The 27,232-nt window shown below is 46.0% G+C and overlaps 2 protein-coding genes across 6 annotated transcripts in view; both read left to right on the forward strand.

Annotated features, from left to right (window-relative positions):
* The window catches only part of LOC142783830 (uncharacterized), a 456,044-nt gene that overhangs the window by 282,702 nt on the left and 146,110 nt on the right, over window positions 1–27,232 (forward strand). The window lies entirely within an intron of this gene.
* Window positions 1–27,232, forward strand: part of RhoGAP68F (Rho GTPase activating protein at 68F) — a 177,953-nt gene that overhangs the window by 19,384 nt on the left and 131,337 nt on the right. For 3 of the 4 annotated variants that reach the window (XR_012888497.1, XM_037418110.2, XM_037418108.2), the window contains exons 2-4: window positions 17,038–17,136; window positions 20,496–20,522; window positions 21,028–21,309. Coding sequence is in view for 3 of the 4 variants with exons in the window: in XM_037418110.2 (XP_037274007.1) it covers window positions 17,038–17,136; window positions 20,496–20,522; window positions 21,028–21,309 (408 nt within the window). In the remaining variant the exon portion in view is untranslated. The remainder of the gene's footprint in view (window positions 1–17,037; window positions 17,137–20,495; window positions 20,523–21,027; window positions 21,310–27,232) is intronic. The other variant, XM_037418109.2, reaches the window with a different exon arrangement.

Raw genomic sequence — 27,232 nt, forward strand, 5'->3', positions numbered from 1 at the left:
ATGGTTTGTGTAGAATGTATCACACTGAACACGTAGCACTAGTGTCAATGTCGCAGGGCACTCGATTTTCCTTGAAACTCCTGTACGTTGTTTACCGTCTGAATAAATTGGCTTCCACATGACGGATGCGATTCAAATTTGTCCAAGATGACCTACACACACCGAGCAATCGTACAAAGGGCACATCTCGATTTTGAAGTTTGATGTCGGTGCCCCTTTAACCTCAGAGCGCATTCGGAAAATCCATGCAAGTGACACTGGCATGGAAACATGACAGTTGTGCTTCAGCAGCTGGAGAGAAGCCGTCGGTAAGAAAGAAGACGCCAAGGACTTGAAAAATTACAGGCTCATCAGCTGACTGTTTGCTCCCTAGAAACTATTTGCAAAAATTATAGCTAATAGAATTAGGCGACATTAGAGTTCAATCAATCAAAGGACCAAGAAAGATTTCTTACAGGCTAGTCCATAATATAGCATATTCATACTATCAATAAGGTAATAGAGAAATTTGCGGATTATAACCAACCCCTATACATAGCCTTCATAGATTACGAGAAGGCGTTTGACTCAGTCAGGGCATCACCAATCATTCAGGCACTACGGACTCGTGGCATCGACGAACCTTACCTAATCATACTGGAAGAAAGGTACAGTGGCCCGACAGCCACCATAGTTCTTCACAAAGAAAGCGACAGAGTCCCAATAAAGATAGGTGTAAGGCTTGGAAACATGATCTCCTCAATGCTATTGACTGCGTGTTTACAGGAGGTTTTCAGTGCCCTAGATTGGAAAGAGTTAAGGTTAAGAGTTAATGAAGAGTATCTTAGTAACCTGCGATTTGCTGATGACATTGCTTTAACTCAGGGGACGAATTATAGCTCATGATTACAGAACTGTACATGGAAAGCAGAGAAGTAGGTCTGAAAATTAATAAGAAAGCACAAAACTAAAGCAATGTGCAACAGTCTCGGCAGAAAGCAGCACTTTGCGATAGGTGGAGAGATGCTGTAAGTTGTAAAGGAAATCTACCGAGGACAGCTATACTCGCAGACAACTTTTTTGGCACTGAAGGGAAGGCTATGGTGGCAAAGTGGGGGTGTGCCTTCGCTACGAAATGTAGTTCCACAATTGAGTCCCTGTTTTTTGCATGAGAATAATGAAAGAAAGAAACCAAAATCACTTTATTTTCTACTGGATGTTGTTTATTAAGACATGCGGCACCTACCAAAAAGATATTCATATTTGTTTTACTTTATGCAGTGTCATTTCAGGTTCTTGCTCGTGTGAAAAAGTTGCACATTTTACGAGCACCTCATACACAAAATTGAGTCTTTGTCTTCAGGTGAGCATTCGTCGCTTTCTAGCTATTCCGACGACTTGCCGAAGGAGCTTGTGAAAAATTTCATTCACAAATTGCCGTCTAAGTAGACTCAGCAGATTGTGTGCAGTGTTATTATTCGAACACGGCGGTCACTTGAAACACTAGTCTAACAGGACTACTTTGGGGAGTGGTACATGTGCAGCAGCTGCGTTTACGCAGCTTTCCCTTCATTGCCAAGAAAAGTTGACCGCAAGTATGGTAACCACCAAGCCGAACCATGAGAGTGAAATAATGTGAAGAATAAGGATGTGGTGGATCACATTCAGCAAGCATTCTTAAATCATGAATAGTAATTTACCACTAGCCCTGAAGAGGAAGGTATGTAACAGCTGCATCTTGCCAGTGCTTATCTATGGAGCAGAAACCTGGAGGCCTTCAAAGAGAGTTCAGTTTAAATTGAGAATGACGCAGCGGGCAATGTAAAAGAAGGTTATTGGTGTAACCTTAAGAGACAGAGTAAATCTGGGATCAAACCGGAGTTAAGGATATCATAGTTGAAATTAAGAAGTAGAAATGGACATGGGCCTGGCTCACAGCGCGTAGGCAGGATAACCACTGGTCATAAAGGGTAACTGATTAAATTCCCAGAAAAGGCAAACGCACGAGGAGGAGACAGAAAGTTAGGTGGGCTGATGAGATTAGAAGGTTTGCAGGTATAACGTGGCAGCAGAAAGCACAAGATCGGGTTAATTGGCGGATCATGGGAGAGGCGTTTGCCCTGCAGTAGGCGTAGTCAGGCTGAGTATGATGATGAGTGCCTCGGCAGTTAGATGCTATGATATGAAAGTGCTCGTTGTGTGACCAAACAATCAGTGCATTTTTTTACGCAGCTGATGAGAGATGCATAGTATAAAGTCGTTCGAGTAACGAGATTATTTAGTAACTATGCTGTGCGATCGCTGCGGCACACAGCAGCAAGTGAGGAAATGCGATGATACTGAACGTTACTACTTTTAAAAGTCGGCACATAAGCACTGCTAGATATGCCGCAAAGCAGTCATGAAATTGGTCAAGTAATGTGGAGAGTTAAAAAGAAATTGCTGCTCATGCAGAGTTCATGCCACCTTTCTAATACACAAGACGTGACGGTTTCGCAAAGAAATAAATTAGCCTACCTTGCCAACAATGACCGCTTGGTTGTCAGTGAGTGATTAGAGGCGCAGTTTCTGCACCCAACTGTTGGTAAAATATTTGTGAGTTTCTAAAGCCTTGTAAGACTCCAGCTGCTCTCGAGCTATAAAGGTTGTTGCGTGGGTGTGGTAATCCTCTATGTCTGTGAAATCTACGCGGGGCAAAAGATTCACGTCGCACTTCACTTCTGCTTCGCTCAAGTCAAGGGGGTCAACGCCACCACGCCTTTTCCTCGTAGTGTGACTTTTCAGGCTCTTGTCACCCCACACGTGTAAGTGTTTAACCACATGCTAATAGAAGCAAGTCTTCTTAACACCTCACTGCACCATTTTCTTGAGAAAAATGTTAAAACAATTGATTCTGTGCACTGAAAATTCAGGTGTGTCATAGATGAAACTAGTGTGCCAATGAATACAACATACAATGTTTTGTTCATGCTATTAAAACTAAGCAGTAAAAAAGCCCTGGTCCAAATGGCTTCCCTAATGCCTTCCTGAAGTCTTTTGCTGGTCAGCTATGTATGTTGTTAAAAAAAATATTCGAAGTTTTTTTGAATTCTGGAGAAGTACCAAATGATTGGAATAAAGCGAGAGTTGTTCAAATTCACACAAAAAAGATGAGAAATGACTAGTTAAAAATTACAGGCACATGTCTATTACTTAATCCTGTTACAAGATGTTTGAGCATATTGTTGCAGAGAAATTAGAACATATTTCAGCGAGGAAAACATTTTGTCACCTCGTCACGATGGGTTCCGAGCAGGTATGTTGACAGTCACGCAGTTAGTAACAACCGTACATGAAATCTTTCTGGTTCTCTATAAAGATGGCCAAGTTAATATGCAATTTTTTTAGCTTTTGTAAGGCTTTTGACAAAGTGTCACATTCAAAACTGTGTAAAGTTGAATCGGCCTGCCGGGTTATGTCATCAAGTGGACGGCACCATACTTGAGCCACAGACAACAATTTGTAGATACTAATGCTTGCCATTCTTGGGTGCTACCTGTTAGTGCGAGGTAGTGTATTGGAGCCCTTGTTTTTAATTTATATAAATGATCTAATGGAGGGTATTTCATCACCAGTGTCAGTAAAGCTGTTTGCAGATGACTATTATTTTTTAAAAAATTGGTTCTACTATTGATCAAGATATGCTCCAACAGGTAGTTGATAACATGAGTTCTCGGTGCCACTCTTGGGATATGCAGCTAAATGTGGAGAAAACAGTTTTAATAATAATCACTAGAAAAAAGGCCCCAATAATATTTGCAGCATTTCCATTCGAACAGTTGATAGTTACAAGTACCTTGGAGTCACGTTTACTTATAAATTATCGTGGACTAAAGATATTACAGAGATATGCCCAAAGGCATTTAAGTGGTGCTTCTTGCGTAGAAGGCTCTGTTGTGCTCCTCCTCAGGTGCGCTTGCTTGTTGTGAACAATTTTGTGCGATCAAAATTAGAATGTGCATCACAAATTTGGAACCCACATACGTTGAAAGACACTAATCAGCTCGGAATGATTCAATACGAATTTGTCAGATTCATTTTTAATAAATATAAGTGAAAAGATTCCCCTACTACTCTCATGACCAAGAATAATATATTTTTCTCAGAGTCCACAAGAAAGTTTCATTCCATAAAGTTCCTATGTAACATATCAGCTGGTGGCTTGAATGTAGGTGATTTGCCATACCTTCGTCTAGTTACAAGATGAACAAGGCATGCTGGACCTTATGTACTGAAACTTATTTTCGCTAGAACTAAGCTATTTCAAAATAGCTTCTTTCCCAAAACTATAGAAAACTGGAGCAGACTTCCAGATTCAGTTATTACGTCGCCACACTTCGTCCAAGCTCTGGAAGAGCATATTTTTTGTTAAATTATATGTTCATAAGTGCTGATGTTGTTTTATTTCTCTATGTATGAGCATTATTGATATCATGCACCATTGTTATATGCGCCCAATTTTATGCATGTATGTTCAAAATTGTACCATTGCATGTATTAAGCCATGCATGTATTTTGTTTCTTTATGTGTACTGCCCCTCCTGCTAGGGCCAACTTAGCCTGCAGTATATTGAAATAAATAAATGAATAAAACCAGGTTTTTCTGTTATAGTCTTACGATGACATCTACTCCTGAGACCGCTGGTATGGTGACCGCCGCATCGACTACTAGCGTCCCTTGTGGATGACGTCATGGGAATACCTAGACACTTGCGCGACACGATCGACTAGATAAAGTAGAAGGTGAAGTAACAACGTCACGCTCCCATCGGTCTCATGACCACAGTGGATACCTACCACCAGGACAACAAAACTTCAATACAAAGAAAAAAAAGAAAAGAAAAGCGTTGCCATAGTCACCAAACAGAAAGATGAATTTTCTAGACAGCAAACGCTGTTATGACATGTGAGGAGCATATTGGCAACCAAAGCAACGCTTGGTGATGCTGAGATTCTGGACAGTGCCGTATCTGACAGAAAATTGAAAATTGGGAATGTGCATTGTGCATTTTTCCTCTCTTCTACAGCACTGCTGCTGGCTTCTTTGCACGTTAGAAACCATCTTTAAGACCTCAAAAACAAAGACTGGAAAGAAAGACTGGACAAGTTGAGCCCTTGTCCCGTTGACTCCTTCTTTCCGGCCCTTCTTTTTTGGCGCTTCTAAGTTGGTTCCTAATGTCTTACAAACTCGCCCCAGCTTCCATGTTTTCGTGCATATGCAGGGCTCCCACACTGCACTTGGAGCGCTGCGCACCGCTTGAAAAAAATCTCCCAGCTGGACAGGCACATTGAAAAGTGAACGTAATCAAATCGGAGAAGTTCGCTACTCATGTTTACGTTGCTGAGCAGATGGCAATTCAACGCAAAATGCATTTACGAAGTCTGTGACATTGCCGTGTATGTTAGGTCAAGGTAAGCTTCCTTCTGTTCACATAAGGTCTGTATGCAGTACAAATTGAAGCCACACATGCGATCAATGTTCTAGGTTGTCAGCTATGAAAAACATGATTGTTGTTTCAATGCGCATGCTGACAATAGCAGACATGTGGCCGTGGTGATCTAGCGGCTAAGGTACTCGGCTGCTGACCCGCAGGTCGCGGGATCGAATCCAGGCTGCAGCGGCTGCATTTTCGGTGGAGGCAACAATGCTGTAGGCTCGTGTGCTCAGATTTAGGTGCATATTGAAGAAACCCAGGTGGTCGAAATTTTTAGAGCCCTCCACTGCAACGTCTCATAATCATATGGTGGTTTTGGGACGTTAAACCCTACATATTGTTAAGGTGCATCATTTGCAAAAACAACAAAGATGCCTGTGCGTTGAACACTTGCGCGAGAGCCAACTTAGCCTACCGTTCGGCTGCCGATTCTCTGTGGACGCTATACTATAAGCCTAGATCTCGCCTCGTCGCATTTGGTGGACGTGCTGGGTAACTGCCTCGCAACGGAACTTCGCAGCGGCCGTCCTTTTAAGGGTCATTCTGCAACGATGATGGAAAATACAGCGTCTGCGTCTGCTCCTGGTGTTCCTGCACCTGGAGACGATGCGGTGATTACATCTCCTCCTGCAGCCACAACATTTGTGCTCGAACCCCAGGGGGATCCTGGCACGTTTAGCGATTCCGGCGATCCAAATGAAAAGGACGTTGAGGATTGGCTGGCAGAGTACGAACGTGTGAGTACTCCATACCGATGGGGCCTGACTCTTATGCTGGCAAACCTGTTGTTCTATCTTAGGGGAACCGCCAAATCGTGGTATGAGAACCGCCAAATCGTGGTATGAGAATCATGAAGCAGTACTTGGGAGTTGGGCAATGTGCAGGGAGAAAATGTTGGACCTGTTTGAGAAGCCGATTGGAAGAAAAATGGCCGCGAACAAAATGCTCGCATCTCCGGCGCAGACCTAGACGGAGTTGTACGTCTCGTATATAGAAGATGTGTTAGCATTGCGTCGCAAAGCAAATGTTGAGATGTGCCGGAGGCTGACAAGGTCGGACATATTAATAAGGCGATTGCGGACAACACATTCAACCTCCTCATCTGCAAAAATCATTCTACAGTGGACGTCACTATAAAGGAATGTCGGCGCTTTGAGCAAGCGAAGAGCCGGAGGATTAACAGCGTGTTTGCCTGCCTTCCAATTACGGCTGCAACGTTTTCTTGTGAAGACCATGCAAGAACACAGCCGCTACCTCTACAAGTTTTCCCTCTCACTTTAATCTAAGTGCCATCCTAAATAATCTGCATGTCATTCAAATAATCAGAGTGCCGAGCGTTTAATCCATGTGCCAAACATTTAATCCAAGTGCCAACATATTTAATTCAAGTGCCAACTCACTCAGGCCGCGTGCCATTGAGTTTAATCCAAGTGCCACCGTATTTAATCCAATTGCCAATGACTTTAATTCAGGTGCCAGTCAGTTTAATCGATGCGCTAGGAACACACAGTTAGCCACTATATATTGTATAAATGTCAGAATAATGTAAACATGGCGTCACAGCAAGAACTTTTCCCTCGGCTATACATGGTAGCGCTTATGAAATAAAGTGCGCAGTGTAACTTCCCCTTAACATTTTGGTGTCATAGCTTCAAAATAAAAAAAAACAGTCAGTAGTAATTGCATTTATGGGTACTTAATTGTATTTGCTCATAGAGTCCATGTTAGTCTTTATTGCATTGCTACTGCTTTATTCCGGTTAACCATCTACACCATCACATATGCATAGATTCGTGTCGTCTGGTGAGCAGACGGCATTTGGCTACTTATGCGCTGAGGCTACCGCAGTCGTCTGCTCAGCCCAGGGAGAACAGTGACCGACAGATGATATTCATTCGTTCTTGAAATCAGAAATAAGCACTTAAAAATACCAAACTTGCATTTAATCGGGTTCGTGTGGAAATAAGTTGTTATAAAAGCATCAAAGTAGATACTCCGCTTTTCATGTAACAGACGACGCTTAGTGTAGCTGAAGCGTGTTTACTTGAAACGTGTGTTTTCATACGGGAACATTTGCAGACGAAGAGGGAGCTTTGCTTGAAGTCATGGCAGGACGCAAATGAGGACCATACTTTAAGAACCCCGACGAACCTCGTCGAAAAAACAGCAGAGTATCGGTGGTCGACAGTGCTAGGATTGTGGACGTTTACAGGCGTGGCGGTGACTTAAAGCAACTGGCTGACGCTCTAGGCATCAAAATTAAAACAGCAAGATCGATTGCCGCTACCGACAAAGAAACATCAAAGCATGGCGAGGGTTCAAAAAGGAAGTTTGGAGATGACGTCCTGAGTACTTTGAAACGAATTACTTTGAGACGAATTGTGGACGAAAACTGTACATTTACATTGAAGCAAATAAAAGAGGCCCTGGAGAAAGAAGTGCCAGGAGTAACAATCAGTACAAGCACAGTCAACCGCTTGCTGGATACCCACTGCTACTCAATCAAGCTAGTGACGGAGAGGCCCACAGATCGCAACCATGACGATATCAAGCACAGCCGCATGCTGTACGCCCAATGGCTGCAGTCTGATGAACCGCGTGTTTGCCGCTTCTATTTGGATGAGACTAACTTCAATATCTGGTGTTCCAGGAACTTCAGCAGGGCAGCTAAAGGACAACCAGCTGTGCACATGACCACAACGACAAAGGGAGCGAACTCGAACATTATAATTATAGCATGGATGTCCGCAAATGGAGTTATTCACTGGACTGTGGTAGACAAAGTTCATTGGGTTGTTTCTAATTATTTTCTCAGCGATGTTTCGGGCCTGCGTAGAACGTGATTAGCCAAATACTGAAGTTGTATTCCTTTTTGATAATGCACCTGCTCACGCTCGAGCAGAACAGGCGGCTTTGGCTAACTCCCTGCACTCTATTAAGTGCCCGCCAGCATACAGTCCCTTCTTTAATCCTATAGAAGAAGCCTTCACGAAATTCAAGTCACACGTGAAGGCCTACCTGAGCGAACGTCGTAATTTAGTTTTAGTGACACCACAAGGCATGACGAAAAAGGAGCACAGGCGTTCTTTGCTGCTGGATGCGGCTCGCTACTCCATGCAACAAATACAGCGCGTGGACTGTGCGGCCTTTGATCGGCACAATTTCCCTTTCGTGCCTGCCGCTTTCCGTGAAGATGACTTGTACACGTCCGTCTCCAAGCCCTATGAGACAGTTCTGTTTAGTAAATACACTCACCTCTACCTATGTTGCATTTCTTGAATAATTAGTAGTAATCACTCTTGTTTCCCTGTATATGTATGTGTATGTATGTGTACACACACACACACGCACATGTATATATATATATATATATATATATATATATATATATATATATATATATATATATATACATACACGCACACATATAAATGTGTGTGCGTGCGTGTGTGCGTGTGTGTAGAGATAGAGAGGGGGGACAGAACAAATAATGTAGTGATTACACTGAATCCACAAGCTTCCAATGTGCGATGACAGGCATAATGCCGTGAAAAAAAAAACAACACGTACACACAAAAAAAGAAAGCTAGGCCCAAGGTCAGTTGCGTGTTATTATAATTTTGTTTCCTCTGTGTTTGTTTCATCGCATTCGTCAAGTACATCACAAAACTAACAAGCTAAATGAACAATCAGTACTGTTCATATCATTGGAGACATTTAACTTTGTTTGAATAAAAAAATAAGAGCATACAATAATGTAAAATAAAACTTATATTGCCACATCAGGATGATCAGTTTACGTTTTATGTTCACTACAGGAAAAAAAACATATTGGAATTATCTCTAATTCACAGTGCGTGCTGCACGACGGCTTCCTAATTTCTTGATTATGTAGCTGTCTTTGACCCATCACTGCCCGTGACCATGCTTTTAATCTCTTAGTATGCATTCCGGCACTCCAATAAGCATAGTGTGTCGTTCGCATTACATGACCTGGCCTGGTCATGTAATGTTGTAGTGTGTACCAAAGCCAATTATGAGCTTCAGTGACGGATACTGAATTTTATTGCACTGTAAAATATTCAGTAATATGTTCCTGCGTTTTTTTCATTTTCATTAAATTTATTTCACCTGGGCCAAGCACTCACTCATTATACAAACTTGCGCATAGCAAAGTATAAGCACTCCAAACATGGCTTAAGCGAACCACGGCAGTAATTTTTTTCAAGAATACTATCGGCGAATACAAATAATAATGATTGATTCTACCAGAGTCCTTCAATGCTTTTCTGGTCACGAAACTCCGCCCGAAGGTTGATATAGGGACAAAATCTGTCGCTAGAGGCGCCACCCGTCGTATGGGGGCCACAAGCCGCCGCCACTGCTGGGCTTGTATGCGCACTGCAGCCGACGTTTCGACGCGATTATGTGCGTGCTGTTCCTCCTGTTACCTTTTTTTAAACGTCTCTGAACGCATCAATGCCACCAGATAAATAAGTTGAAACGGGATCCAGTGTCGACGACGAATGAGAGCTGTTTACTTTGGAACGCACGCGTAGTTTACTTGGAAGTGCGGGCCCACCTTATAAACAGCAGCACATTAAAAGTGTTCTCACACCGCGCAATAACGCATTGTGTCAATAATTGTCTCATAGCCCAATTATATGCGTACTTACGATGCCTCGAAGCGGTACTTGCGAGCTATAGCTCGCAAGTGTTGAAAGACGATGCTTATGCTCCATGCTCTTGATGCGAGCAGCTACTGCTTGATCTGCTCGACAACATGTTTGTATTTGCGCCCGGCCAAAGGGCGATTATGTTTATGCGGTAGGTGAGCTTTATATTCTGGTAGGGCCGCTAATAGGGGGAGGAAGGTGAACGAAATGAAACACGACCGGGTAGTACAGGAGCAATCACATTGGTTTATATCCGGCTCGCCTCTCGCGTGCTACTACCCAAGTATTCAAATGAACTGAATGGTTGAGCCAGAAGTTTTATTCCAGACCTTTCAATTGAGTTTATACCCAAATGCGCAGTTGTTTTGGACACACGTTTGTCCGATCGCTTTTTTGACGCGGGGACTTTCGATGCCGAGGGCTTTCGCAACCGCTCTAAACGTGCCCAACATTTGATTGATCACTTCTTTCCACGCAGTTTACACGGGACATCCGCCGCTTGACGTTTCCTTGTGTTTACTGTTTAGGGCATTATTATTTACCGGCCGACAACCCATGATTTCTCCGGGAACGGAAGTAAAGCAGTCTAATATGGAAGTTCCTTTTGATGCCAGTGCTAGCCGCTTGGCCGCCTCTGCCACTACCGAGGTACCTCATCACACATTTGTTTTTATTTTTTGGGTGGGAGGGGGGGAAGGGTGGCTATGATTTAAGGCATGCAATAAATCTTAAATTTGGTGCTAATGATACACCGCCTAGTAGTCAGGTGTGTACTTATGAATGGGAGATTAACATATGGTGCATGTAATGGGGAGAAAGTTGGAAAACATTTATTTACACAAAATACACTGAGAACAACACTTTGGAGAAGAAAAGCACTAGAAACTATTGCAGCTGTTCTGAGCAATGTTACACAATCTGTGACTCTACTGTACAATGTGTATTTCGTTTCATTAACAGCTGCACTCTGCCTTAGCTCACTGCCTAAAATAAACTGTATTTGAATATACACTATTTACACTATATGCAGATAAATATGAATAGTACGAAAATATTACAGTGTAATGTATACAAGATATACAACACTATATACAAATGGGAAGGCGTGCTCACATACACAGCCATTATGCTTAACACTGTGGCTTCCACCCACCACTTGCAGGGCATGAACTGCACACAGTTGCCCGCGAGGCTTTGTTTTTTTCTCGAGTGAAGAAATGTAATCTACATCTCAAAAAAAAAGTGTACAACCTCAGCTGTTGTCCCTAAAAAGTGCAACAGACAACCTACACTTGCTGACGCTGTGCGGCTGTCGAGCAAAATGCCCTCAACAATCCTCGCGTACACGTCACCGCATGCAATGTTTTGCAGCGTGTACGTCTCTACATGTTCTTCAACAATTTTCTGGAGAGCAAGAAGACGGCTGCTGGGTACTTTCGAATAGCCCCTCGATTTTGTTTGTGGCTTTGTCAGGTACGCCGGGAGCCCGTCAAAAATTCTTGGAACGGCGTTCGTGCGAATCCTCGGTCTCTCTCGCTGAAGCGACACGACCACCCCGTTCACGATGTGCTCGTCGGTTCTCACAACGTCGCTAGCATCAAAATGCTTTTCGCACACCCGAACGTTCTTACTTTCGAAGCTGAAACCGCCAGCTTCCAACCGCGGTATAGCTCGCTTTCATTTCTCTCGGAGTTCGGTGCTACTTGGGAAACAGAACAGCGACGCCTTTTCTTTGTTGCTTCGGTATCCGGAGCTGCAACCCGTCACACAGCACGTCTTAGGCATTGTTCATTCGGATTTTCATGCCGTCCACCTTGAGCACGGTGCACTGGCACATGAAGTTCGCGTTTAGCTGATGCAGAAACCGCGAGCTGCCACCACACAACGCCTTCGGGATGCCGCCGCGGCCAGTGCGTTCCGCCGGGCGCAGCGGGGCGATGGCCCCCCTAGGACGGCTTGCGCCGCGTAGCGGCCGCTCTTGGCACCATATCAAGCTCTCCCATAGAGTGACGGAGAAGTTTCGTGACCAGAACGGTATTAAGGGACTGTGATTCTACCTTCCGACTATTGTCTTTTATACTGTAGGAACTGCATTTCAATTGCACTGCCGTTTTTACGCCCCATATTCTGGTTTTTGTGCGTAGATTAAACTGACTGGCACCTGAATTAAAGTCATTGGCAATTGGATTAAGTACAGTGGCACTTGGATTAAACTCAATGGCACGCGGCCTGAGTGAGTTGGTACTTGGATTAAATATGTTGGCACTTGGATTAAATGTTTGGCACAAAGATTAAATAGCTCAGCACTCAGATTATTTCAATGGCATGCAGATTATTTAAGCTAGCACTTGGATTAAAGTGAGAGGGAATACCTGTAGTTTCAAAGGATCAGGTGACCCGAATTGTACAGCTTAAACTTGAAGCCATTGCCCCTGCTCCGGCTCACACTGCTGCAAGTGATACGACCCCACTCACAACTAACAAGGTTCAAGCCATCGTCCGCCAAGAACTAGCCAGCATAGGTATTCCCTCGGTGTTGTTGTGACTGGCGCCAGAGCTGACGAGAGAGCGGCGCTCTTTGGATCCTCAAACAAGTAACTGACCGGCCGGCTGCCTATGACCGCCAGGCATTGTCCCTCCTGGCCAGAGGGTGAGACGTCGTCGACACCGTAAGTCGTTCGGGAGAGGACAACAAATACAGCATCTTCCTTGGAAGAGACCAGCCGGTTGCCTATGACCGCCAGGCATTGTCCCTCCTGGCCGGAGGGACAATGCCTCCGGCCAGGAGAGACGTGTTGCCACGACTCCGTAAGCCGTTCGAGAGAGGACAACAAATACAGCATCTTCTTGGAAGAGACCGCGGCGGCCGCCTTAAAATAGCCCCGCTAATTAAATTCGGCGGACCTTTTGAAGTATGCTGTCATGAGCTGGCGACCCCTCGACCAGCGGCACACACTCGACGAGGAAGAGCCCCGCTGGCGCTACCTTGGACTGCAGAGTCACACCTTAATATTGGACGTTCACGTGAGCCGTGCATGCTCGTCCCCCTCGCCAGTTGTGTGTGATCTGTGATTGGAGAGTACCATCTGCACGTGTTCCCTGATCTAGGAATCTGGGGAGCACATACCCTTTATAATGAGCCACCCGGCTCATGTGAAGGAGCGCCATGTAGAGGAACGCCAGATTCGAGAGCTCGTCATGTACGAAAGAGCTTCAGAAAGAGCTCGTCATGTACGAGAGCTCACTATGTAAATAATGTGAATAAACCTTCTTCAAGTCCCTCTTCTTTCTTCCTCGACAACTTCATCCCGGACCTCCGGTGCCTGCAAACTCCGGTCGTAACAGTGCGCGCTTTGCCCAGCCCGTAGCGAGCTCTATGGCATCTACCCTCGTCCTATCACAAGCAGCAGTTTACGGCCCGATCTCGCGACCCCGCTGCGTGGAGAACCGCCGACAATCGACCAATTTGTTTTCATTGCCACCGTATCGGTTATGTCGTCCGTAACTGCAATTGCCGCTCGTCCTCGCCACCTCGGACTTCATCTTAACCTCACTACCGACAGGACCGCACCCGCTTTGCATCTGCCGCGCAGCCTTCTCCGCCAAACAACTACAGAAGGTTCAACAGCCGATCTCCGTCACCGCATGGTCGTCAGTCGCATTCGCCTCCAGGGCGTAGCCAGTCGTCTCGCTCACCGCTGACTCGCAGGCCGTCGTCCCCATTCAACCCCGCCCCTGCCTACCCAGAAAACTAAACGGTGCAGCGCCCGGAAGTGACGCTGCATTTTCGACTCTGTCCACAAATCCTCTCTTGACGCTTCCGACGAGACAAAGTTTGTTTAACGTTGCCGGTGTGGTTATTTCGGCCCTTATAGATACTGGAGCGCACATTTCTGTAATGAGGGCGAACCTTTGCCGACGCCTACACAAAATGCTCACGCCTGCCGTTTCCCACACACATCGTTTCGCTGATGGGGGCACCCCCGACGTTCAAGGGAAGTGCACGGCCTGTGTGTCCATTGCCGGTCATCCTACATTAGTTCAGTTTGCCGTCATTGAAATGTGTCCTCATTACCTAATACTTGGTTTGGACTTTCTGTCACGTCATTCTGCGCTCTATGATTGTGCCACTGGTGCTCTTCAGCTTGAGCTGCCGCAGCTTGTCGATTTTCCAGCTGACCATTCTCCACGTTTATGCTCTCGTCACCATATTCGCTTGCTCCCGCAAGTTGCTACATATGTCACTTTGTCGTGCTCACGTTATGTGCCCAATGGTGACTATCTCATCACTCCTATAGCCGACGTACTGATGGCCCGAGACCTCGCCCTTGCTCACACTGTTGTCTCCGTCGTTGATAATACAGTGGTTATACCCCTACTCATTGTCAGTCTGTTGACTCGCGTTATTCGGCAAGACATGTCTTTGGCCACCCTATCTCCGCTTGACAGCTGCAAGGTTACTGGTTTGGATACCAATGCTACATTTCTCTGTCTTGGCCGGAATTACACTCTGCCTGCCGATCACATTAACAAGATGATTGCTCTTGATCTAACTTCAGCGCAAGCTGCCGGCCTCCATCGTCTGCTAACATCATATAGAGACATTTTCGACTTTGACCACCGCCCTCTCGGCCTAACAACTGCGGTGACTCACCGGATCAACACTGGTGATGCCAGTCCTATACGGTGGCATCCGAAGACGACGAAGACGCCTGTGCGTTAGACGCTTGCGCGAGAGGCAACTCAGCCATCTTGTTTGGCTGCCGATTCTCTGTGGATGCTACACTATAAGCCTAGATCTCGCCCTGTCACAATATTAATCAATGAATCAGCGTACTGTCATGGTGTGAACTTTCGCCGCATGGGAAAATAAACAAAGATGACACGGCCATAGCACTAAAAAGCTTGATAAGATTAGAGTCATGTCCTCCGTCCCACTGGAGCATCGCCTGCTGACTTAGCTGTAACCATTGCGAAGCAAGTTGAACTGCTACCGTTTTTTTTTTCAATCTCGCATCGTGTTTGCACTCCAATTTTATGACAATGTCGACTGTACAGGCATGCAAGGCCTGCTGCGGAAACACGGCTCAGCGTGAGAGGTGCCGAATTTTAAGCACAGTGTGATATCGAGAGCGCGACGAGCTCAAGCAATTAGCGCACTCGTAAATGCACACTGACAGTGCTCTACGGAGTGTAACACGCATACACACTGCATGCAAGATTGAAAACCAGACATCTCCGAATGTATGAAGTGCTAGTTCGATTCAGCAGCTCGAATTAATACCACCCTAATGAAGCGACAAAATAGAACAAACCAGCAAGGCGATGTCAAAGTTTGCTGAAAATGCACAGGGGTTCGTTCTGGCACAATAATGCAGCCATCTCGATGCGTGAATTGCAGGTGGCAAACTTCTTATAATGTGCACAGTTCATTTGAAAGCAACCACCAATGCAACGCTATCCACAGCTATGTCTCACAAACACAAGAAATGAAAACACAAAGTTGTTTTAACATGCAACCGTAACTGGACTTTCACAATGCGAGGAGACAGCAAGCTATTATTACTTCAGTCATTACAGGGACGTATCATCTTATGTATTGATTCAGTAGTCGAAACAAATGATTATAAGTGAACTGAGAGAATCAAAATGGAAGGCAAGACAGAGCTAGAACTTACTTTATTCTTTAAACAGCGGGGATCCCCGCTTGCTTTCTTTCTCTCTCGTATGACTTGTTCAGCAACCCATAGTTTTACAAGCAGGTTGTGTGTCCTTGTACTGTCTGCACTCTTGTCACAGAACAATACTTCGGACCTCACTGACGCTTCCCTATGATCACTTCTGCGAAATTGTGGAAAAGCAACGTTGTATAGCGAGCGTCCAGTTCCAGCGCCCCAAGCTGACAGCACGGCGCCGAAGTTCACCATACCGACTCTAGAATGCGTGCCACATGTGCTCCCGCTATGGTGAAACACAGAGTCGCCTGCGCTCTCTGCCGCACATATCACCAGTTTCCCTGAGCTTGCTGCCAGAGCCGCAGTGCGGCGTTGTTGTCGCTACGCAAACTTGAGACTAAGGTCAGACCATCATAGGGGACAAAAAAAAAAAAAAAAAAAAAAAAAAAAAAAAAAAAAAAAAGAAATCAACCGTGGCGCATTCCGGCTTAAAACACCTAGTGTGTATCTGCTGACTTTGCGTTATGATCGCATGGTCGCCACCGTTTTCCCTATTGCACTTTCTTCTAGGGGCGCCCTCATCGAGGCCAAATTTCAATTTTAAAATAATCAAATACTACATCTTTGCATAACGCTACACTTAAAAAAAACAAATTGCTGTGATACTGCTAATAAAAATATATGTGATTCAACGTCCCAAAATCGGCATACATTTGTGAGAGATGCCATTTTGGAGGGCTCCACCTGGAGCTGTTTAATGTGCAGCTGTGCTTCTACTATCAGAGTAGAAGTATGAATAAATGCTTTGCATGAAAAGAGCGAACTAGTAGTATACTTTGTGGCCCTTGAAAATTGATGTGCCAGTGACCCATTTCCAGCTGAACGCTATGGTCGATGGTATGTGGTAGTAGAAGAGAGGGCTAACTAACAAAGTTGTCACATTTGAAGAGTGTTAGTTTGCTCTCCCTTCTACTATTGCTGGCGAAAAGACTTCATGAAAGAAATAACGTGATTGTGATTCACAAATGTTTGATGTGAGCATGTTCTTTCAGAAAGAGCATCAAAGGCTGGTTTACATACAATAAAAATTCAGTTGCCAGTCAGAACTTGTGCCATGGCCTTCATTTCTTTGTTATGTTATTTTTGTTCCTTTTGTGCTATTACTTTCTTTGGTATAATTATGTGCCAATTAGCCCTGATCAATGGGTTACTAAGATGTCATGTTTCCCGCAGGTGACTCTACCAACAGCGACAGCATGCCAGATAGCCACGACTGTGACTTTGAGCCAGCCCTGGAGTTTGATGACACTGAGCTAGTGCAGACGTCGCTGGGTGAGCCGTAGGGCTTTTATGGTCCATGAGGACAGCACACCTTTGGGATGTGAGGTTTTTGCTTCGAGAAGTGTATTTTGCTCAGAGGGTTCGTCGTTTATCATTTCCTGAACATCTTTGAACAGGGAAACCTTTGATGGCACATCTTCAACACCAGGTATTCTTTCTTGGAATAAGAACAGAAATTTATTTATTGGCTTGTACTTGTTCAGAACTTTTCTTGACACCATTGTGGAAGCAACAGAATTGAAGCGTGCCAGAATGTGGTACTTAAGGTTACTGAAAATTTTCCTATTTGTTCTTGCTGAAACAAGATGCTGCTTTACTTATTTCGAGACTTAACAGTTGCGGGAAGTGATACGTAAGATAACGTCATCTTTACAAGAATGCCTCCGTCCTTTTCTTTCCATTTCTTTTCTGCATGATCTTTTCCCAAAGTGGCGTTCCTGACGCAGCTCAGTGTGCAATCGTCAATACGCTGTTTAGTTCTCCAAGAAGAATGTGTTTGTAAATTGGCACCAAAGTTTACACTGAATCATCGAATTGTTTGTCCCATTCACCAGTGTTATTTATTTATTTATTATTTATTTATTCAATACTGCTGGCCTGAACTTCCAGGCCTCAAGCAGGAGTGGAGGCATTACATTTTCTGTGGAAATGCACTTGAACAATAAAAAGAGCTTACAAAAAAACAGCAAAAAGATACAAATGACATGTGAGATGTAGCACTGCAATACAATATTACGGTGTGTAATGACGAACAATGGGTATGCCAACGTAAGTAGTGACACTTGATACAATGCATTGTCTAACGCTTCAAATCATGGGAAAAGAAAAGAAAACAATTGTCTGTTAAGTGAATTTCGCATTTTAAGACATTCCGTATTATTAAAGGCATAACTGAAATAAAAAAAAAACACATCGAGCAATGATAAGTGACTTATGAGCGAAGCTCGTCTGACACCTTGCTACAGCACTAGTGATTGAAGCGCTATCATTACGTCCCTTGAATTGCGGCAGAGAACGTGGAAACAGAAGGGCACTCGATTATCTATACAAGTAAGTTTGTTATTAGACGAGTTGGTTCGTTGTACGTGAACTGATATAGCGCATTTTGGGATTAAAGAAATGTCTGCGCGTATAGATACAAAAGTTTGTGCTCTGTCTCCTTGTGTCGGTCTGCTCGGCTGTTTCAATCCCGTAATGCGCTACACCACTTCAAGTACGTCCCATTCACATTTTGGCGTAATTTTCTAAACAACATTGTGAGCTATCAAAACCATAATGAGCCACAAGCCGCCACACTACTCGTGGAGCAACACGGAAGTGCGGAAGCCTCACCTTCACTCCAATGAGAAGATAACAGGTGGCAGGAAATAAGAAGGCTCATGCAGAACACACTTTTGGATCAAACGTATACGGTTTAAAGTGATATATAGTGGAACCATGCAACAACAAAACTGAGGGAAAAACCAACAAATGAGCAAGCACTCGGCAGGATGATTGTGTTAGGCCAGAGGTTCACTTAGCTCGCCTTATCAATCTTAGCTACGCAGTAACCACATAGATCTGCAATGTGTTGCCAGATCGCGAAATCATCGCTGATGCAATATACGTTCCGTGGGAAATACGAATCATGCTGAAAGTGTCCAATACATCCCACTGGTGAGTCATGTTTTCCCGCAGCTTGTAGCAATGTTGGGAGTAGACTATGAAGTACGCCATTGTGGCTGTGAGAACTGCTCCTCCATCGCCAATTAGCCATGTCACTGTGTGGCCACCATTGAACATCTCAAAAGTGGCCCTTGTATTTGTTGTTCGAATGACAAGAGAAGCTTGATGTGCATGACCAAAGCCAGTTGGGCACGGTGGCCTGAGAACATCAAGTAATGGGCCGCTCTGCTGCTAGTGCAAGTAGGACCTTGTACAAACAGAAGCAGTCTAAACATGGAGGATGAGTACTTGTTCAACTGCTTCAGGTACCATGCCAATCTTGTCAGCAAAAGTGACAGCACTCACGAAGGTGAAATATTGTGCCACTGCACCTTATGGTGAAGCCATAAGCACATTAAGGAGTGTTCTGACCTAGTGTGCATCGATAATATAGGGAGAAAATTCTTGCCACGTATTGTCGTTTCAGGAAACCAATTTAGTGAATTTTCATCGTGGACAGGTGCAAGCTATACTTAATCTGGGTGGTCGTCCTGAACGGAAAAAATATGTTGTCTTGCAAATTAACTTGTTTCACAATTTGGTTCGGGAGGCCAAAACATCAATGCTTTTTTATTTTCTTGAGGTTAGCATGCTTGCCTTTTTATTCAATTATTTGGTCTGATCAGACTGTCAAACCTTTGATCTCATAATGAGGGCCTGTGCAGCACATTGTCTTGGACAATTGATGAGAAGGATGCATATCACATTGGTTTTGTTTGCTTTAAATCGCAGTTCATGCCATCCTGATAGCATTTTTAGGCTGCATAGTTGTAAAGTTTACTTCTTTAACTTCCTCATTTTCAGAAATTTTTGTTTAATATCCATAGACAGTAAGGACATTCTTTATAAATAGCCAAAACCTTATGAATGCGACAAGCCTTTTGCAATCCATATGGCTGAAAAAAAGTTAAAGAACAAAAAGAAAAGCACAACAAATAGTAAGTCAGAGATGAATCTCCAGTATTTAGGTCATGTCAAGGTTGAAAAAAAAATGCACACATGTTGTATCTCTGTATATCGTGAAATAAAATACTATCAACAAGCTCATTCGATAAACTTGAGTGGTGCGCCGAATACACAATTCACTATCTTTGACGCACCAGAGATAAGGGCTGTTAGAATGCTGCCTTGATAGTACCTTCCATTTGCGACCATGTCCATGCAAAACTCCTCCTCTTCAGGTGCGTATGTGTTCTTTGTGGATGAGATGCACTATAAACACGATTGCTTCTGTAATTTTACCTTCGCAGAACCGATACTGACAACCATTATATGAACAGCTATACCAGTGTGCTGACGCACTGCCACTGTTTGCTGTTAGTTTGATTCAATGTGCATTAGGAAATATACATGAGAAATTTTGCTATTTTTAGAGTGCACTCTGATGCCTCTTTGAATTTTGACCATTGTCCACAATGACAGAAAGGTTAGCTACCGTATTTACTCTCCCAATTTACCCGCTCGTATAATGAACCCACCCCCACCTTGGTCCATAAAAGAACAAAAAGCTTGTTTAATGTCTCTGTTCATTTTATTTCGATGTGACTAAGTATAAAACTGTAGTTTTGTTCCTGTATTTTGATTCGAATATTAGATTTCACATAGAGGAAGTTAGTGAGTAATGCCGCTGCATCTTTTATTTCAAGGCACCCATGGGAACCTGCCCATCAAAGGTGAGTCATTACTTTATGTGCAGTTACAATGAATGTAAATAAAAGGTCACCCCAAATAGCACAGTTTGCCAGGCATTGCAGTGTATGATTATGTATAAACAGAACATGTATGCCTCTGCGCCCCTAAAATTAGTGTGTACCAATAATGAATGCGGAACCTGTTCACAGAACCTGTCAACGGCCGCGTGCAGCCAACTGGCAATGCACTGCCATGATTGTGACGACTGCCTGAATTGCGATGGGTGCACTGTTAAAGGCAGGCATAGCGAGCGACTTTGAAAGGCAGCCTAAGTTTAGTGGCTTGGTGGTAGTAGGCCCAGCAGGCCTTCACTTTCCCTCCTAAGGGAGGAGGTCGATGGAGTGCATGCCGTCCCAATGGCTTTTGTTGACCATATGTTTTTGTCTTTGCAATTGTGTAACTTGCGGAGGAGCTATTCCTGGTATATCCACTTCGGTGGAGTGTACTCAGTTTCTTTTCAATCTTCTCGCTAACCGAACATTGCAGTTGGTGAGCCCAATCGGAATCTCACGGTGCACCTTGATCTGCGGGACACCACGTCGGCCAACGGCCGGTACGTGAGCAGTGGCAGCAAGGGCGGCTCCTCCTCGCCCGAGTACTTGGACTCCTCGCCGTCCCTTTCGGAGAGCCTGCTGGACGACAACAATTATGAGGCCGTGCTAGGCCTCGACCTTGAACCGCCCCCTGACCTTTTACCGCCCCAGGATGGCCGACCACAGCTTGAGGACTTCACTGACATTGAATGCCATGGCATTGTCGACATTGCGGGTAGGCACAACAGCTTTCATGGTTTTTCACAATAATACCTCGATGGAAAGCTGGCACCACTGTCTATTCGAAGGGATGTGGTTGCTAGGGTCTTCTTCCTGTGTCGCACCATGTCGACAATTAAAGGACCAGTAAAAAAGCTTAGACCTTTTTTTTACACCCTCAAATAAGTAGACCGTGGTGATCACATTTTTAAAATATTACAGTACTGTGTGTCGCACAGACCTTTGCTCTTAAAAAACAATTCCTGGGCCTTTTTTTCTCTGACCAATCCCCTTCATATGTGCACTGCCTCGCCATGGTGGTCTAGTGGCTAAGGTACTCAACTGCTGACCTGCAGGTCGCGGAATCGAACCCCGGCTGTGGCGGCTGCATTTCCGATAGAGGCGGAAATGTTGTAGGCCCATGTGCTCAAATTTGGGTGTATGTTAAAGAACCACAGGTGGTCGAAATTTCCGGAGCCCTCCACTACGGCGTTGTGGTGTTTGCGAAATACGTAAGAAGCACCGGCAGCACCACCGTACAAAAAGACGTTTATTGTACGCAACACATCGAATATATACATAAAGGACAGACGCGCCCCCTGGGAGTGAAAGAACACAAAGTAAAAACCGAAACTGAATATAACATACTCCCTCCCTTATATGTAGTGATTAGTTGTTAGTAAGTGTTAGTAAGAAACCCCTATGCATGCACTGTACATTTTACATGCTGTATACACATACATATTTACACTACATACACACCGTGCTATACACACAGACAACTAGTGGGTCTGATAGTCCTTGAGCCGGACCGGTGGCCGGCGCTCTCGGGACGGCCGATGGGGATGCTGCATGGCCGGAGATGGTAATGAGCTTGTAGAGCCCTGTAGTACGCCAGGAGACCGAGATTGCGGCCCAGGAGAAGGCGGCTGCAGCATGGCAGGCTCCGGTACAGGCAGCTGCGGATCAGGAGCAGGCGACTGCGGTACGGCAGACTGCAGTACGCCAAGAGGCGGCGGCTGCGACCCGGGAGATGGCAGCGGCGGCAGGGCAGGCTGCGGCACTTGAACCGGAAGCTGTGGCGCAGGCAGCTCCGAACGTTGGTATGGTGGACTCGTGCCCCTCTCAGGAACCCGGGAAAGCTTGGAGGCGTTCCATGTGCGGCCGTCTGCAAGTACCTCAGTTGGCGAGGAAAAGGAGCGATCCCCCTTGAAGCGAACGGACGGCTTCTTGATATGAACGAAATCATCCACAGCTATCTTTGGCTGCTTAGCAGCTCTCCTGCGGTCCGTGTACTCCTTACTGCTTTGCTGTTGAAGCCGGACCCTTTGGCGCAGTCGCGCCAGTTCCCTTGCTGGGTATTTTGCAAACGCTGGTGCCGAAAACCCCACAACATCCAATCTGGTTCGGGGCATTTGCTCATGCAGCAGAACTGCTGGGGCAACTCCAGTGGTAGCCTGTGGAGTACAGCGGTAAATAGAGAGGTAGTCCGTAACTGCTTGTCGGATAGGTCTCCTTTCGAGGAGTGAAACCTGGATGAAGTTCTTCAGAGTTCGATTGAACCTCTCGACTTGCCCATTCGCCTGGGGGTAATATACAGACGAATGAGACAGCTTGATGGCTCGGTTTTGAAGAAAGGTTACAAATTCACGTGAAGTGAACTGCGGCCCATTGTCGCAAACAATCTCTTCTGGGTATCCTTCACGGGCAAAAACACTGGTTAAGAAGTCTTTCACGGTGCTTGTGGCCACTTTGCTGCAGAAATATATCTCTGGCCATTTGGAATGGTAATCGACCAGTGTTATAGCAAATTGGCTATTGTGAGGTGCATGTTTCAATGGGCCAACAATGTCTAGGCCCAGTTTCTGCCATGGCCTTTCAGGCCAGTCAATAGGCTGCAATGGCGCTGGCGATGTTTTGGCAGACTTATCTGCCTCCAGGCAGATGTGACAGTTTTTCACGGCAGATTCAGCTTGCTTGTCCATCTGTGGCCACCAGAATAGCTCACGAAGTCGCGCCTTTGTGCGTGTGATGCACGGATGTGCCTCGTGGGCAACGGCGATGGACTGAGCCGTGAGTGAGGACGGAACAACGAGGCGTTCTGCGCTTTGTAGAAGGTCATCAACAACAGAAAGTTCTTCGCGCACAGAGTAGAAAGGTTTTGCCTCCTCTGGTATGGACTTTTGTGGTGGCCAAGAACCGAGCACGAACGACTTGACCGTTTGCAGACAACCATCATTGAGGACGGCTTGCTTGAATTCTTCCTTCGTCACGCAAGCCGACTCGACCAACGACACAATTTCTTCATCCTTGGCCAGCTGTGCCTGTGCGGCAGGAGCTGGCAGCCGAGGAAGAGCATCTGCCACCGTGTTAGTGAACCCCTTGCGGTACTCGACAGTGAAATTGTAGCATAGGAGTCGCGCATTCCAGCGTGCAATTCGAAGTGGCCTTCTGCCACGTCCTTGCGAAGACAGCAACGATACCAACGCCTGATGGTCCGTTCGAATCTTGAAGTGGCGACCCCAAAGGTAAGTGTGCCATCGTTCGCACGCCCAAATGCATGCCAACGCTTCGGGTTCGCCGACCGAGTACTTTCTTTCCACTGGTGACAAGGTACGAGACGCGAAAGCCACTGTGCGGAGCTCATGGCCATTTTGCTGCTGCAGAACGGCTCCCAGCCCACAGTCAGAAGCGTCGGTCGACACGATGACTGGAAGTGATGGATCGAACACGTGGAGAACTGTACTTGAAGAAAGCATTTCCTTGACCCTCCGGAGACTGCTGTCTGCTTCGGCTCACCAGATGAATGGCTCATTCTTGCGAAGCAGAACGCGCATAGGCTCGACCACCTGGGCCAAGCGGGGAACAAACTTGGGATAGTATTCTACAAGACCCAGGAATGAACGGAAGGCAGCAACATCTGTTGGCACTGAAGTGTTAACTACCGAGTCTACTTTCTCTGGAAGCGGTGAGATACCTTGTGCAGTGACCTTATGCCCTAGGAAAGAAAGTTCTGGAACGTAGAAGAGGCATTTGTCGTTCAATTTCAGGCCTGCGTACTTGACTTTCTGCAAGACCTTTGTTATGTTCAAAAGATGTTCTTCTGCACTTTTCCCAAAGACTATCACTTCATCAATGTAGAGCAACACACCAGGGCAGCCATCCAGAATTGTGGCCATCATCTTCTGAAATGCCGCTGGGGCAGAAGCTAACCCAAAGCAAACTCTCTTGAACCGAAAAAGTCCTTCATGCGTGATGAAGGCTGTCAGGTCCCTGCTGTCAGGGTGCAAAAGAACCTGATGGTAGGCAGAAGCCAAGTCAAGTTTTGAGAAGTGTGTCGCACCTACCAAGGCATGAAGGAGTTCCTCTGTATGAGGCAACGGGAAGCTGTCTGGTACAAAAGCCTTGTTAGGCTCCCGGAGGTCAACACAAATTCTGATGGTGCCGTCTTTCTTGTCAACGACAACAATGGGCGAAACCCATTCAGAAGCATCGATGCGTTCGATGATGTCAAGGTGCAGCAACCTGTGAAGTTCATTTGACACTGGTTTCCTAAGTGAATATAAAAGACGGCGCAGCTTCGAAGATACCGGCTGCACGCCTTGCCGAATCTTGACACGATGCGTGAACCGCTTAGCAAGACCCAAAGGGACTGAAAAGTGAACAGAAGTCGTGTTCCAAGGCTGGCGGAAGGTTTGCTTGCCTGGGTTGCTCTATTGACTGCATGGGAATGTGACAAGGTGTCGGGTCATTAACACGCGCCGGCGGGGCAACGAACGTGTGCAGGCACTCAAGAGTGGAGCCCTGTATTCGAAGATTTAGGGCCTTAATGCCGTCAAGGCCAATCAGACAAGTTCCTTGGCGAACGATGTAGAAAAGAAGTGGTGCAGAGCGCCCTTTAATTTGAATGTCTGTCTGGAAACAGCCTAGCACGGAAATTGGGCGCTTCGAATAGTCAAACAAAGTGACATGCGGAGCTGGGAGGAGCAAACCGCTTTGAAAATGTTGGTGAAATTCTTGCTCTGATAGAATTGAAACAGACGACCCTGAGTCATCAAGGAATGACAACTTGACATCCGCTACGCGCACTTGTATGTAAATTGCGCTGCGAGCGGGATGCTGCACAGTCAAAACTTGCTCAGAACTTCCCCCTGACAAAGCATCGTGATCGATGCCAACTTCACGAATCCTGCCTTGCATTTGACGCTTGCGGTTGCATACTTTCTGAAAGTGGCCCTTGATACCGCAAAACAAACACTTCTTTCTCTGCGCAGGGCACTGTGACGCTGATGCGCGGGGATTCCGCGAGACGCATCGGAAACAGTGTGGTGAAACGGACCGGCTATCTCTGTCTCGCCGAGGGGGGCGGGGCCCCTGTGGCGCACGCGAACCGCTAGCGCTTGGAGAGTTTTGCTGAAAATGCGCTTTTGGCTGGAAATTGAATTTTCGCGAAGAATGCGAATACTGGGAACGACGCCGTACAGAAACAGGCTCCACCGAAGCAGAAAATTCCTTCAGCTCTTAAGCTGCTTGCTCAAACTGAAGAGCGATCCGCACTGTGCTCTCGAACGAAAGGGAGGAACCCTCGAGCAGCAACCGTTCACGTACGTGGTTGAAAACAACGGCTGCAACAAATCGGTCCCGCAGAGCATCATCTTGTGAAGCGAACGAACAATGCGAAACGAGCTCCCGTAAAGCAGCAACAAAGTCATGAACGGACTCGCCTGCGTGTTGGCTGCGGCGGTGGAAACGATGACGCTCGATGACGACGTTACACGACGTGGAAAACTGCTGCCGTAAGGCGATGAGTGCAGCCTCGTACTCGTCAGCAGCAGCCGCGGGAGGCTTCTGTTGTACTTCCGGTGCTGCGGCGCTTGCTGGTGCTGCGGCATTTGACCCTGCAGGTAAAGTCAGGTAAACACGCTGCCCTTCCGCCCCCCAAACAATGTTGAAGAATGGGCTTGCGTCGCGCTGGTGGGAACTCAGCTGCTCCGGACGCTAGAAGGTAGACTGTTAAAGTCTGCGCCCACTCCTCCCAGGGAAGTGACGGCCGGCCGGGCATCGGGAGGAACGGCGGCGGCGGAGCAAGGCCGGAGAAACTCATGGCGGGGCGGACCCGGACGACACTCGATGCTGAAGGTAGCTTGACGTGTTTATTCCATCCTCGTCGCCAATGTGGTGTTTGCAAAAGACGTAAGAAGCACCGGCAGCACCACCGTACAAAAAGACGTTTATTGTACGCAACACATCGAATATATACATAAAGGACAGACGCGCCCCTTGGGGGTGAAAGAGCACAAAGTAAAAACCGAAACTGAATATAACAGGCGTCTCTCATAATCATATGGTGGTTTTGGGATGTTAAACTTAACAATCAATCAATCAATCCCATTCATACGTACAGTGGTCCAAACTGGCCCATGGGCAACGTGACGGGCCACAGAGCTCGTCACTTGGTCCTTTGCCCTACGAAAGTGTGCCTTGACCGGTGGTGATGCAGTTTTCGCTGCGCGATCGGCATTTTCGTTTTCCTGTGCTGCCCTCTGCCATTTCGTAGAGTGCGAAATGCCGGGAGAAGCAGTTTGCCAGAACACCTGCGAGATAAAGAATAGTCTTGCTACTTCTTCACAATGGGAAGGGTGCTCCTCACACCTCGCTTGCTCCCAGTGCCACTATGATACGTGCCCATGTGGAAGCCCTGCTCAGTCATTGGCTGTGTGTCGATGACGTAACACTGAAGTCATGTCACATTACCAAATTGGACGTAGTCGCGTGGCAGTATAATTGCACAAATCGATGCAGGAGAACACCACTGTTCACGCCATTGCCAGCGCTTGTCCTGTCCTTTTACTGTCCACCATGTATTTTTTTCGCTGTAAGTATGCCATCTATTGCCACGATTACCTGTGAATCGTTATTAATAAAAAAATACGGAAGCC

This window comes from Rhipicephalus microplus, unplaced genomic scaffold, assembly GCF_043290135.1.
Source record: "Rhipicephalus microplus isolate Deutch F79 unplaced genomic scaffold, USDA_Rmic scaffold_12, whole genome shotgun sequence".
Taxonomy (NCBI): domain Eukaryota; kingdom Metazoa; phylum Arthropoda; class Arachnida; order Ixodida; family Ixodidae; genus Rhipicephalus; species Rhipicephalus microplus.